Genomic DNA, 15,455 nt, shown 5'->3' on the forward strand with positions numbered 1-15,455 from the left:
AGAAGGCAAAGAGTAATAACTAAATTTTGAGCAACACTAAACTAGAGCATTGTTGTTAAATACTGTTGCTGCTGTTGCCCAAGATACACCTAGGAGGGAAGATACATTTATACTAGGATTTGCTTTCACATATATAAAAGTAACCTTCTCATTCTTCTAAATGTTATTAAATAACATTAATGACTATTAATAGTCATTCATCTATCTATCCCACAATAAAGCAGCCTCATCTTAAGGGATAGAGCATAGTATAAGTAAGACTTAAAAATGGCGAAAAGGAAGGGAACAAGAAAGTAAATAGGGCCCACAAATAGAGCTCATATCAAAGTATCACATAATTAACTAAAACCCTGTTTAACATACCCTGATTAACTATAGTGGGAAATTGTCATGATGTGAATCTCTTTTGAACCTCATCAATGGGGGTCATACTGAACTGACCTTGTTATAATGGGGTCTCCTAAATAACTGTAGTCTTAAATCATTACAAGCGAGAAACACATTATAGTAAGACTCCATTGGATTTATACAATATTCAAAACTAATAGTTATTTTCTCATTGGTTCAAATGTCTACATTTTGTCGAAAAGTATTTTAAAAATTTGCAAAACTCTATTCAAAATCACCTCCTAATCACCTGACTCATCTTTCCTTACATAAAGTTTCACCCTAAGGATTATGACATGCAAGTATATTATAGTATATGCTACAACCAAACTTACGGAAAGGGGTGAAAAAGGTGAGGGGGAAACACTTAAATTATACCAATGACATCCACCACTACTATGCTACCTTTAATCTTCATAAAGAAGTATAATTTATGTCCTCTTACATCAGTTGGTCATTGCTGCACAATCAACTGCTTCTTTTGGATTGTTATCTTTGTGAAACTGACAACAGTTCATTTTCAAAACCCAACCTTTCAATACCGTTACTGCTTCTATCTTCTCAGCATTTTTTAAAGGAATTTGGATTCTTCCCCTAAATTCTCACTTATGTGTCAATCATTAATGCTTATCTGAAATGATTACTCCTCCCACTGGGCGTTTGTCCTCTACTCTTTAATAGCAGCCGTGTTCTTTCCAAGTTCTAATACAAGAAAATAATACTGGTAAAATTATTAGAATCATTCCAAATAGTTTATTTGTTATCTGAGTCCACTTTCTGACTCCCTAACAGTTTCTTTTTATGGTAGGCAATATGTTGGTATGTCAATGGTATGTTTCCAAGAAGCTCAGAGGACTTCACAGGTGTAAATTAATTTGTTGTCATTTTATTACATTTTGCGTGAAAAGCAACATTAAGTCTAAATGGAGGTCTAACACAGAGAGATGAATCTATATTCTTGACCAGACAATGAAGAAAGGGATATCCTAAAAACTTCTTTCCTGTAACTATATCTCTAGGTAAATATGCTTTGGGCATTTTATATTTGTAAAATATTGAATGATTTTTTTTGTCATTGTCTTAGTATATATTTTGTAAAACTAAAGTATTCTGCTATGCCAGCATCTGCCATTTTATGACAGTAGCCTTGTAATGGTAAGTTAGAAAGATGATTTCAAGATTTTATCACTCTGATAAATTCAAGGTAAAAATCAACATTTAGCATGTCATCTCTATTTCTTTCCTTTCCCACAGTTACATCAGTGTATATTTTACGTCCTATCTTGCTTAAATTTTTCCCTGGAGAAAAATTCTTTCAATATTTATTCAACCATCATCTACTTATTTTTAAGCTACAGCTCTTTATATTGTAGGTGATAACAGCAAATATTTATGTAGCAAATAAATATTTTTTCGTGTTTTACTTATGTTAATTCACATAATATAACTATCCTATAAGGAAGTAGTTTTATTCTTTCTATAGGAAGGTAAGTAAGTTGTATAAGGTCATATACTAGTAAAAGGTAGATCTAGGATTCAAACTCAAGTAGTCTGTGCTCTTAACTACTATGTTATGCTGCCTCACAAATGGTTATGTGGGCAACACTGCTTTTCTAGTAAGAGCTCTAATTAGATACAGAATTTTCCATAATAAATATATTTGTATTTATTTGTATGTTTTATTGATAGCATCTCTCTGCTTCATAAGGGCCCCCAAAAGCTGGGTACATATTTTGATACAGAGTAGGCATGCAATTAAGAGATATAATCAAGGGAATGAAGACAGCATTTTATATATGGGTTCTTCATATATGAAATTTTTGTTTTTGTTTTATGCTCAAAACTCTAAAATTCTGACCTTGAGGAGCAATGTGTTTTTCCCTCTGTATTGATTTTATGTGGACTAGGAGACTTTCAACATAATAGTTTTAAATTCAATGTCACTTATTGCCTTAATTATCTTATCTAAATGATTGAATTTTGTACCTTTACCTTTCCCCTGGTACAATTATACCAAGGAGTTTTTCTTTATAATGTATAAGTGAAATAGAGGTTAAATGTCTTGGGAAAGTTTGTATCTAATGGAAACAAATGAATGCAAAGAAAATCTACAAAAGAATGTGGACTTAAGAGGAAAATGTAACATTTACCTTCAAATATTAGAATTATCATGTAAAAAGGAATTTACCTTCTTTAGTACATTGCAGAAAAGAATTGGAAACATTGATTAGGAAATTATAAGGTGCCAGGTTTCAGTGTGACATGTTTGGACTTTCAAACAATTAGAATTGCAAAACCAACAAACTCCCAGATGGAAGAAGTAGTGATTGAGATGTTCAGACAAAGGTTGGGAATGATGAAAAGGGGACTAGGACTTTGAACACAATGGCCTTTGAATTCTCCTCAAACTCTGAGATACCATGATTTACCTATTTTTTATATAGTTTGTAATTTTATATAAAACACTAAGCTAACTTGAGACAAATTACTGATGAAATCCATAAGAAAATATTCCTTGATTGTGTTGATTGTAAGATAAACATTGACTGAAATGGTTTCCAAACAATAAATCAAAAAACTGGAACTTGGTGCTTCACAGCAGTTTCAGTTTTATGTATAAATAATGGTGCGTATAGTCACTAGGTCTGTGAATTAAATTAGGACTTACAACTAAACAAAAACATTAACAAAAATCTTCAAAAAGAATGAAGTTAGTCCTACTGAGGAATGTGTTGATCTGTATTTGAATAAATGACATCTCAAAAGGGTCTACTTTTAGAGAGCCTTGATGTCATGATTTTACTGGGTGTACTGCTTCATAGTAGACTTATGAATTCTGGCTTCTAAGGAATCTTGGCATAAGGACAGTTGCTGTTTTTAATCTCTACAGATGGTGCTACTCTAGATGTTCTAAGAAAGAGATTAAAATAACATAAGTCTAGTTTATCCATCCTTCTATGTAAAATGAATCCTCTTCTCCAGCCAGGAAGATTTTCTTAATTTTATCTTTCTCTGTAGTTTGATCACACATTTCCCTTTCTTCTTTACTCCCATTAGTAATGTCCTCTTCTTTCCTAATCTGAATCCTATTTCTCTCCTTCAATTTTAGCTTAAATTCTACTTGTACAAAATTTTTACTGATTAATTGGCTTTCTCTTAATCGTCCTCTTTAAAGAAATCTTCTGGCCGAACATTTCTGATACTAGATTTATAGTGTCTTGATTTGTCAGGTGACTATTTGGGGAGTACATGTACATTAGCACTCAGTGAAGCTCAAGGTGCTTGATAAATACTTGTTAAACTATTACTTGTTAAAATAATACTTGTTAAACTAAGAAAAACTATAAACGCTTTAATTTTTAGCAAACTGGTAGCTCCTAAATGTTGCCTATGCTCTGAGACATATACTGCTTTTTAATGGATACTGTAAAATAATTATAAACCCCAGAATAAAGTGAGCTATTACAAAAAAGCTACCCTGAATCTCATATATCTCAGCTTTTTCAAGCCAAATTCCAAGAAGTTTAAACTACAGAGGAATTAGGGACCTAAACAAAATAAACAGGTTCAGGTAGGATATAAAGAGGTACTTAACGCAACTGCACTAATACTCCACATTCCTCATATCATTTACACTATAAAAATTCTTAATCTTATTCCTTCGTCTCATGCCTGAAAGTAGTAGTGGGGAAATGCTGACTGATATCTTTATTTTTTAGACTATCCATGAGGTATGTTAGTAGCTAACAATAGATACCTGAAGTACAAGGGTTAGTAGGAGAAATATTTGGGGCTGTCAAATCTAATTGGAAGTAATAGATAATATTAATTAAATGAGGAAGAAAAAGGTAAGAAAAAAAATAAACATTTACCAAACATCTACAGAGGTGCCAGGTTTTATACTAGATCATTTTACATGCATTATTGTCACTAGTTTGGATAACCCTGGACAAGTCAATTAATTGATCTGTGTCTCAGTTTCTCCATCTATAAAATAGATGTAAACCACATACCTCGTATGGTTGTTTTGAAGACTAAATTAATTAACATTTGCTTAAAACAGCTGCTAACACATAGTAAGTGCTATATATAAATATTAGTTATTATTATTGGCTACCTTTATTATCTCAACCACTAGAAACAACAACCTTGAGAGGTAGGCATTAGCTAATTTAGTAAATGAAAAAAGTGAAGTTTGAACATGTTAATTTGCCTTAATTTCACAGTGGTAGAGTTGGGATTTAAATTCAGGTCTATCTGACTCTATGGTGTTAGTGTATCCCAACATGTTAAGACAAAGACATGGAAACATATTTCTTATGTCCTGGGCTATTTCATAAAAATTAAAGGAAGAGATTAAAATGGCATAAATTATAGCCATATCTGACCACAGAAGAGTGATATATTTTATTCAATCTAGTTTGAAATGTTTCAAGTGCAAGGGTTTCTGATATTCTGCTTTATCAATTTCATATTGTTCAGTTACCCTATTGATACAGAACAATTTTAAGAAACTCAAAATCCTAGTTCAATACGGTTATATTTAGCTTTAGCACATATGACAGGTATTTTATTTTAGTAAAAAACAATCATAGCACTACAAAATAAACTCTAATATTCATAGAGTTTTAGAATATCAGTATATGATATTTTTCCAGGGAAAGAATCCATGTTTCCTGAAGAGTATCATATATACTTGAAAATGATATAATTTAATCAACCTGTGTTAGTGATTAAATTTTCTTTCGAAAACAGAAATTATTAGATAGGATATTTTTTGGTATAATACAGGAATTTTTCTGTCAAAATGTCTGATGTTAAGTTGTAGGTGAAGCTGTTAAATGTCAGTTCTCACTGATTTTCACAAGTCACAAATTGAGAATCATTAATGTGTAGTCAGTAACTCAGGTCAAGGATGTCTCCTTCATTTTACTTACAGAGTATTGTTATTTTTGAAGCATTATAATCAAGAAAGAAAAATGGCTAATGACTGCATAAAATGATACCTGGCTTACAATACACTCACACCTAAGTGATGAAATACATGAATTCTGACAAATTGATTATAAAACAAATTTTATAAAATAAAAAAAAATTTTCTTTGATTTGAGATTTTTGTGAAAAAATTTCTAATAACTTAAGTGGAAAATATTTGTAGAAAGGATTAGATAGTAATTTGTTCCAAAGAAATATAAATACTATAGACTATACACAGAATATGCCTTCTAGAATTCATAATCTTTTCCTAGAAAAACATCCTTTGTACCAAATTTTCAGTATTCTGTTCCCTTCAGCATTGGTCATTTTGTCAGATGCTTCTTCAATTCCATAATGAACCATAAGAATCCTTTTTAATGAATATCCCTTATATCAAAATTTATAGTTTCCTGAAATTTTTGCTATTTCTCCTTTTGCTTGATTGTTTCATCATGCCCAATTATATCAGGACACTTGTTAGAAGGTACTGCTAAGAACAACAGTTCGAAAAATTTTTAAGAGTGAGATTTTATTTAATGTATAATAAATCCATTACTTTGATCAGTTTAGAAGTTCAAAATTTTATATATTTTTAGAATAAGGGATCTTTTACTTATGTTATACTGTATATTGAGACAATGTGGCAATATACTTCATTATGGCAGAAAAGCATTTTTCTTTGCTCCTTCTAAAATTAAACATTTAAGAAATGAAACCCAGTATCATTTCAGATTACTAAAGAGAAAAAGATAAAAATCAATTTTTAAAAAAGTCCCTAAAATATGTGAGTAAAGATGACATTGTCATCCAATAGACCAGGGGTCAACAAACTTTTTCTGCAAAAGGTCAGATGGTAAATATTTTAGGCTTTGCAGGCTATAAGGTTTTGGTTGCAAATATTAACTCTGCTGCTGTAGCCACAAGCAATACACAAAGGAATGAGTGTAGCTGTGTTCCAAAAAAACTTCATTTAAAAAGGACACTGAAACTTAAACTTCAAATAATTTTCATGTGCCACAAAATACTATTCTCCTTTTGATTTTTTCAGCCATTTAAAAATACAAAATCCATTCTTAGCTTACAAGCCACATACAAAAACCAAACCAAATCAAACCAAAACAAAAAGGCAGGCTGGATTTGGCCTATATGCCTCATTTGCTGACTCCTGTAACATATTTAGAATTCTTAAGAATAAGGACCATGCCTTATTCATTTTTTAACTCCAGCACCCAGCAAGTATGGCAATGCATACATATTAAGGATTAAAAATAAAAAGTGATGAATGGATGAGAACTAAGATGTATGCTGGGCTTCTGTTTAAATATATATATTTATATATACTTAAATTATATTAAATAATTTAACATTTTCTAATTTACCATAACATGTCATCAGAAATTGCTTGTTAATTATATATACACATTTTTTAATGCTTCTTGATCTTTTATTCTCTTCTAGAATTTATGTGTAAAAAAAGGGCTTGACCTCAGTAATATGTCCTTAATTATATTTTACAAATAATAAGATTCTTTAAATAACAATTTCAAAAAAATAATAAAAAAAATAAAAATAAATAACAATTTCTATTTTGGACATAAGTTGTTTTCAACTGATAATGGGACATGATGAGATAATACTTTATACAGCAATGAATTCTTATGTTCTTTTAAAAAATGTTTATTTATTTAGTGAGTGGGGGAAGAGCATGTACTCATGCTCACAAGTGGGGGAGTGGCAGAGAGAGAGAAGGAGAGCGAGAGCGAGAGGGAGGGGGTGAGGGAGAGAATCCCAAGCAGGTTCCATGCTACCAGTGCAGAGTCTAACATGGGGCTGAAACTCACAAACCGTGAGATCATGACCTGAGCCAAAACCAAGGGTTGACGCTTTAACTGACTGAGTCACCCGGGCAACCCTGAATTCTTAAGTTCTATGGAATTTTATAATTACTAGCATTCACCAATGCCAACAGATTATCCAACCTTTGTCAGATCAGAGAAAATAAAAATTATTCTTAAAAAATGAAGATTTTCATATCAAAATAAAAGTCTAAAAAGTTGAAGGGAGTAGATTATCATGCTATTATATATAAGCTTTGATAGTATCTCATATTTATTAGAGGCAGGGAGCAGGTCAGCCAGCATGTAAATATCAGATGAATCATATTCTAAGCCACAGGGCCTAAAAATAGAAACAATCTCATAATTTAGGAAAATCAATTCTTATTTCTATATATGAACAAAGGAAACAGGACCTACTTTACTGAACGTGCTATTCCACTTTTCTTTTAATATACTTGGGAAGAAACCCAAGTCTATAAACTTTTCATGTTCTCTTGGGTTCATACCCACAGACACTAAGTTTAGATTGCTTTATTTCATTTATCCAGTTTCGGAGGAATCCAGTTTTTTCCCTAACAACACACATATTCCACAAACATTTGTCCTTTGTGTTTGTAGATTAAGCCAATTGTCAATTACTGACTATAAAACATTAGTACCTTAATAGAGAAGTTTTATTATTTTACCTTAATAATTCATATTTGTGTTTTCTATAACTTCTCACTATTTAAAAAGTTTTGCAACTGTAAACTGTACATAGTTAAATGTAGTCTAGAAATAGTTACTTCATTTTTCAGGCACAACTATCTAAGACATGTTAAAGACAAATAACTGTATTATGACAGAACTCAAATTATATTTATGGATTCCTAGAAGATATCCCTGTGTTGTATTTTAGATATCAGAAGAATGGCAAGTATTAAAGTGTGTAGAGAAAATGGGAAATCAGCAGAACTATTTCTGGTTGGCCTTACATTGCTTTCATGTTTGTTTATTTTTCAAAGGCATAACAGTTCTAAGGACTTTGCTGTAGATAATCATACCATATGTATATGTAAAAAAGATATGTAGTAAAGTGAACCTATTAAGAATCAAGATATCTACAATCAGCTAAGTTACCTATTCTCAAAAAAAAGATATTAAAAAGCCTTATTTATGTATATTTTTAACTCATTAAAAAAAAACCACCCTAATACAGCTCTACACAGGTAGTTGTTATAGGCACATACAAGAATTTAATTTAGGTGCTCTAAGGGGCACCTGGATGACTCACTTGGTTAAGAAACTGACTCTTGATTTTAGCTCAGGTCATGGTCTGACGGTTTGTGAGATTGAGCCCTGATGTGGGTTCTGTGCTGACAGCTGTCAGCTATGAGTCTCTCTCCCTCTCTCTCAGCCCCTCTCCTGGTCACGCATGCATGTGTGTGCACATGCTCTCTCTCTCTCTCTCTCTCTCAAAATAAATAAATATTAAAAAAATATATTTAAAAAACATCTCTAAGATTTTAAGTTAACTAAAAGACTTCATTTAAGGGGCGCCTGGGTGGCTCAGTTGGTTAAGCGTCCGACTTCGGCTCAGGTCATGATCTCGCGGTCCGTGGGTTCGAGCCTCGCGTCGGGCTCTGTGCTGACAGCTCAGAGCCTGGAGCCTGTTTCAGATTCTGTGTCTCCCTCTTTCTCTGACCCTCCCTGTTCATGCTCTCTCTCTGTCTCAAAAATAAATAAATGTTAAAAAAAAATACTTCATTTAAGGATAAAGGTTTCTTAATTTCAGATATAATGAGACATACAAAGTCAGGGAAAGAGACTCTTGTCAATTAATGGCACTAAAAAAAATGGATGGGATAGACAGATATTAAAATGGTAGAATTTTAAACCTCTATTTCACATGAAGATGAGAAAGATAAAATATGAAGCTTACTACATCAAAATTCAAAAAATAATTTAACAAGATTATAAAGATTTCATCGATACACTTTAAATCTACCATAACACTGTTTTCATCCTTTTGGTAGTTACATACAAAAAAATACTACCAAATTTGTCCACTTAGTGTTTATGTAGCAACTAATAATAATAATAAAAAAACTAACCCTTATAAGTTAATCCTTGCATATACAGCACTTACTAAAATGCCAGAAATAGTTCTCACTGGATCCTCACAGCTCCCAGTAGGTAGGTACTTTCGTTTACCTCACTTTATAGGAAACTGAGGCACAGAGTAGTTCAGTAATTAGTCTATGGTCACCCTGTTAGTAGCAGAGCCAAAATTCAAAGGTTTACATTTTCAACCTAGCATTTTGGTATTAACTTGACACTCCACAGAAAACAAAAAACTTTGTGTGCAAAGCATTCCCTCCCAATTAAAAACAATGTTGTTATCTGATATAAATTCTATAGTAACTTTTTTCTGTTTTTTCTGTAATAAAAATAAATAGTATGAAAATCTCAAACCATCACACAAAAAACAGGGACATATAAACCCAAGGCCATTTACTTCAAATACTTAACACAACAAACTCCAAAAATCAAGGTCTTCACATATGTATGCAATTTTCTTACAAACAAAACACAGACACACCTCTATAGGAGATGGCTTCCCTTCAATTGTACTTTTTAAGTTGGTCTCACAGTTTAAAAGAAATGTAAAAATTGGCCAAAGGACCATTTCCCCATAAGATTCAGAAGCTAAACTAATTATGTAAGAATGATTTCTTTTCTGAGCAGTTGAAATTAACAACTTCCCAATATAACTCTATTCTGATTGCTTTAAAAGCAAACCATTTTATTTATAAGTCTAAAATTAGAATAATATCCAAAAAATTCTGTCACGATTTTTACATGGAAGAACAGTAAATATCTTACACTTTGTTTAAAAAAATGTCCATTTTCATATCCTAGAACAGTGGTTTTCAAAGTCTGAAAGTATGGTCTGTAGACCAGCAACATCTGCATCACCTTGTTACAAATACAAATTCTTGGGACCCACTGCAGATTTACTACATCAGAAACTCTGTGGGTGGGTCCAATAATCTGTTTTGATAAATCCTCAGCTTGACTGTGGTGCAGGCTAAAGTTTGAAAACCACTACAGTAGAGTAAGAAGGACAGTAAATATTTAATAGATGCAGAGTAAAAGTATCTTGCTGTTAAGTAAACAGTAGATAAAATTGTGTTCTGGTTTGAAAATAGAAGGACGTACTTAATATTAAGTTGAAATTCAGCCAGCAAACATTTTTTTGGGAGGTAAAGAAAACAATATCACAAGTGGTGACATAAGTTTGCATATGACTCTGAGGTTTATGGCTTCCTTAAAAAGAAAAAAGACTCTTTCTCCTGTATCACTGAGCACTGCCTACTCTTCATTTTCTCCCTTAATTTTTCTACTTATGCAAAGGTTTAAGGTGATTCTTGTGGCATAAAGCCTAGATATTAATTCTGCTTTGTCTTATTAAATTCTGCATTTAAATTCATATTAAAATTATGGAATATGTAACCCTTTCTCTTCAAAAGTACTATAAATTTGGTATATGTATTCTATCACAATTTCCTGTGCTTTGAGACCAATGACAAGGGTATCTGAAGAACAGAGATATAAGATACATTTTGAATTACATTAACAAAACACATTAGACCAGATGCCATGCTAAGAATCAGAGTTCTGCTATCACCTCCTTTGGCAATATGTCTGAAGTTCAGCTTATATCACAGTCCACTGAACAAATGCAAAATTACTTTCTGGACCAGTTCAATCTTCCTCATTTTATATCATGTCTAGTGTAAGTCCAAAGAAAAGTAGTCAAAAAACATTTTTTATATAACAATGCTTCCACAGAACAGTTTTTACATTCTTAGAACCACAAGTCTTCTGTTCTGCCTAGCAACATTATAAAAGTAATATAAAACATAGTAAAAAAGATGAAAAATAAAATGAATAGCCTACTCCTTGAAAAAAGAAAGGCACAGACTATCTCACCTCTGGAGTGACATCTCGTGGTGCAAACCCTGTTCCTCCAGTTGTTAATATCAAATTAAGTTCCTTTTCATCACACCAATCTATCAGGGTTTCCTGGAAGAAAACAATAGTATTGTCACATGAAGAAGAACTTACCTGCCCACTCAAAACATCCACATACTCAAATACTTTATATACCAGTGAAGAAACACACATTTATCTCAGCAATCAACACGAAATTCTGAAGCACAATTCATGGAACATATTTACTATTGATCAAAACACATTGCTATTTCTGTATTTATTTTATGCAGTATAAAAATAAGGGAAGCATCAAATTTTTAAAATAAATGAATAAAAAATGAAACACAGGAAATATCAGAAATTAAGAGCTTATAAAAAAGTCTAATGTTGGATATTTGATAAAATCTCAGAGGGAAAAACAGAGCATTCCAATAAAGATTATAAATGGATTCTGGTTTTTTGATTTTTCCATTTTTCTTTGTTTAAGTCTGTCCAGATCTGATAGTCTGGAATAACTTTATCTTTCTTTCCACACATCTGCAATGGTTTGTGAAATAATTTTGGTGTGAAGGTTGGATATTGTTCGATCAAGATTTTGTTTTTATAACTATATAATAACCAGACACTTGGAGGTATGAAGAGGATAGGTAATATAATAGTGCTAATATCCTGATCTTTCTGAGCAGTGGCTCAACCAACTGTGTCTAAGGTTTAAAAAGAGAGTAGGGGTGCCTGGGTGGCTCAGTCGGTTAAGTGTCCAACTTTGGGCCCAGGTCACAATCTGACAGTTTGTGGGTTCAAGCCCTGTGTTGGGCTCTGTGCTGGCAGCTCAGAGCCTGGAGCCTACTTTGGATTCTGTGTCTCCCCCCTTCTCTGTCCCTCCCCTGCTCACTCTCTGTCTCTCTCTCAAAATAAACATTAAAAAAGTTAAAAAAAAATTTTAAAAAGGGTAAAAAATAGGACTGTAACTTATTAATAATTTTCCTTATTTTTAAACGTTAGAGAAAGATCTCTGTTTAGCATGTAGTATCTCTTATGCTCTGACATTCACTTTTTTTTCTATTTAAACGAAATAAAATGCCTCTGTATTAGCTTGAGAGTACTATCCTGGTTTTGCATAGCTATTTCTTTCACTTTCAGTTAAACATCTATCCATTCTTCTATCTATAACATAGGCATAGATAGATGAAATGTTTTTACAACTTTAATAATGGTTATTTCTGGATAGATGTGAAGTACATTTTAATTCCTTTTTATTTTCTTTTGAATTTTCGAATTCTTTAAAATCTGTATGTATTATTAAAAAATAAAAGGATTTTACAAATTGAACTTTCTGGTATTTGTTCTTTATTTAGATAGCCAGCACCTTAATGTCTCATTTTTTCCTCAATTTTCAGCCAGCTCAGAAATAAATTTTATACTCAACAACTATGCATATTCTATACTGTGGTAGGTTAAATATAACCACATATTCTTTATAAATCCTCCTGTCAAGAGGTAGAGTCTATTTTCACCAATTCTGCATCTGGGCCAGACTTGTACCTCTGATCAGGGCAGAAATTATGGTATATGAGTTCTGAAGGTTAGGTCTCAAAAGGCCTCAAATCCTCTACCTTCACTCTTTTGGTAAACTTCTCTTACCATGAAAGGAAGTCCAGTCTAAATAATGGAATGAAGAGAAAACATGTAGAGAGAAAGCTTAGCAGAATAGAAAGCACCAAGGGCCCAGACCCCCGAGTGAGGCCATCTGAGTGAGACACCTAAGTGAGCCTCAGTTGAGTTGACCAATTATTTCAGCCACATGAATGACCCCCAAGTAAGACCAGAAAAAGATACACTCAGCTAAGCCCAGCAAACCCACAGATTTGTGAGAAATAATAAATCATTGTTGTAAGACACAAAGTCTTGTGGTGGCTTCAATGGAACAATATAGTACATATAAAATTACTTTCCTAGTTAGCATCTTTGCATCCTCCTGCTGTTTTCAATTTATATTTTATTGTATTTTATTAGTCATAACTTTACAAGAATCTTCACAACAGCTTTGAAAGTAAACCTGATGTGAATTAGGTTTAAATAAATTGCCATGAAGACTCAATTTTAATCATTCAGTTTAAGAAACATACCAATGCCTAGTATGTGCCAGGAAAATGTGAGAATGAAAAAAAATGTAAGACAAATGGCCTTGATGTCAAAGATCGCAGAGGTATGAACAAATTAATACGGCACATCAACATATCATGGTTAGTGCTATGAAAGAGGTATGATCATCTTAAGAAAACTGTTTTACAGATATTACAGGTATTTATGAATATATAACATTTTCTTTACTGTGACCAGAATGAAAACCATCATTACAGAGATTTTAAGCAATATTTTTCTCTTGCCCAAGACTAGAGAACCCCCAAAAGAGAAAAATGGGACAGTAATAGAGCCACCATTCGGACATCTACCTAGAGTCTCATACTCATTTATTACAATAGATATTTTTTCTTTTCTCTACATTTATTGATGTAAACATGAATCGCTGAATTAAGTAGAGCTCACCAATATAAAACCATTTGAGAAATGTCATATTTTCTTTGGTTTATTAAAGAATCTGATATAACCACCTAAGAAATTCCTATCTATACTTAATGAGACACAGCTTTAGGACATGTCAGTGGTCTCCACTGACTCCTCCAGACAATTTATTCCTTGTGTGTATTACCAGGCATCCCTTTGGGATAGCACTTTTCGTATTTTACTGAAATTGACTTGTTTACATGCCTCCTCCTCCATAAAAGTGATCTCCAAAATTCTGATCATGTATCTGTATACGTAAAGCAAATTCTGAATGTTATGCTAAAAAATATTCAGCATGCCACACAAAAAGATATTTAAAGATGACATAATATTTATTTATTTATTTATTTATTTATTTATTTATTTATTTATTTTTAAAATTTTTTTTAACGTTTATTTATTTTTGAGACAGAGAGAGACAGAGCATGAATGGGGGAGGGTCAGAGAGAGGGAGTCACAGAATCCGAAACAGGCTCCAGGCTCTGAGCTGTCAGCACAGAGCCCGACGCGGGGCTCAAACTCACGGACTGCGAGATCGTGACCTGAGCCGAAGCCGGCCGCTCAACCGACTGAGCCACCCAGGCGCCCCAAAAGATGACATAATATTTAAAATAGCTTTTGTTTTGGGGCGACTGTGTGGCTCTGTTGGTTAAGCGTCTGACTTCAGCTCAGGTCATGATCTCACAGATATTGAGTTTGAGCCTCACATTGGGCTCTGTGCTGACAGCTCAGAGCATGGAGCCTGCTTCAGATTCTGTGTCTCACCCTCTCTCTCTGCCCCTCCCCCGCTTGAGTTCTGTCTTCTCTCAAAATTAAATAAACATCAAAGAAAATTAAAATATATTTAACAAGTGTGTTCAAAAATCCACTAAAACTTTTCTAAGGGAACATTTTTAAATGGATAGGGATATTGTTTCCTAGTTTTTAAGTGTGCAGTTATTAGTTTTCATAAATGACAGAAATACCATTTCCATGAACAAAATAACATAATGCAAGCAGTTTTAAGTTATCTAAGTATCGTAACTTATGCATGCTTTTATATTTTAGGAAAATTTTCCTAAGATCTTCTTTCATGTCTTTTCCCCAAAATTGTCTACTAAATTAGCTTAACTTCTCAGTTATTTTTCTAGGCAGATTCTCCCATTCCTTGTCGGTTATCTCATCTTCAATTATGTTATCTGAACTAGAAATCTCCCTCTCTGGTCCTTTCTGGCTTTGAGAATCTACTCCAAATCACTTTAAAATTAGCATTCTAAAAATACATTTCTTTAAAACCTTCCCCCAAACCTACTTTTTTCCATTAAGACAATATCAACCTATTTCCCAAATATTTGTTAATGTAGCTGAAGCTTTCACCAAAACCTTCAAAAAACAAACTCAAACAATAGTTATCATTTACTAGAGTAACACACTTAGCAAGTGATTACTTAAATGAGAAGTATAAGGGTTCCTGGGATATCTGGGGATTGTAGACACAAGGTAAATAGGTGTTTTCATCCAAGGAGTATCCATGCATTATTTTTCATACATTCTTATTTTATATTTGCATTTATATAAACATTATATGTATTTATAACATATATTCTTAAAATATACATGTCATGTTTATATAATCCTTAGAACACTTCCTGTCTAGAGAAGATCCCCAAATCAGGATTTTGTTGCATTTCAAGTTACTTTTTGTTATTCTCACACCACCAAAAGTGTCAA

The 15,455-nt window shown here is 32.6% G+C and overlaps 1 protein-coding gene across 8 annotated transcripts in view; it reads right to left on the reverse strand.

Moving 5' to 3' along the window:
* Nucleotides 1–15,455, reverse strand: part of GPHN (gephyrin) — a 622,612-nt gene that overhangs the window by 311,472 nt on the left and 295,685 nt on the right. For all 8 annotated transcript variants that reach the window (XM_047079492.1, XM_047079490.1, XM_047079491.1 and 5 more), the window contains exon 4: nt 11,178–11,270. In XM_047079492.1, coding sequence (XP_046935448.1) covers nt 11,178–11,270 — 93 coding nt within the window. The remainder of the gene's footprint in view (nt 1–11,177; nt 11,271–15,455) is intronic.

This window comes from Lynx rufus, unplaced genomic scaffold (genome assembly GCF_022079265.1).
Source record: "Lynx rufus isolate CCGP_SWC_20201006 ecotype Redwood Valley unplaced genomic scaffold, mLynRuf1.p SCAF_17, whole genome shotgun sequence".
Classification (NCBI taxonomy): Eukaryota; Metazoa; Chordata; class Mammalia; order Carnivora; family Felidae; genus Lynx; species Lynx rufus.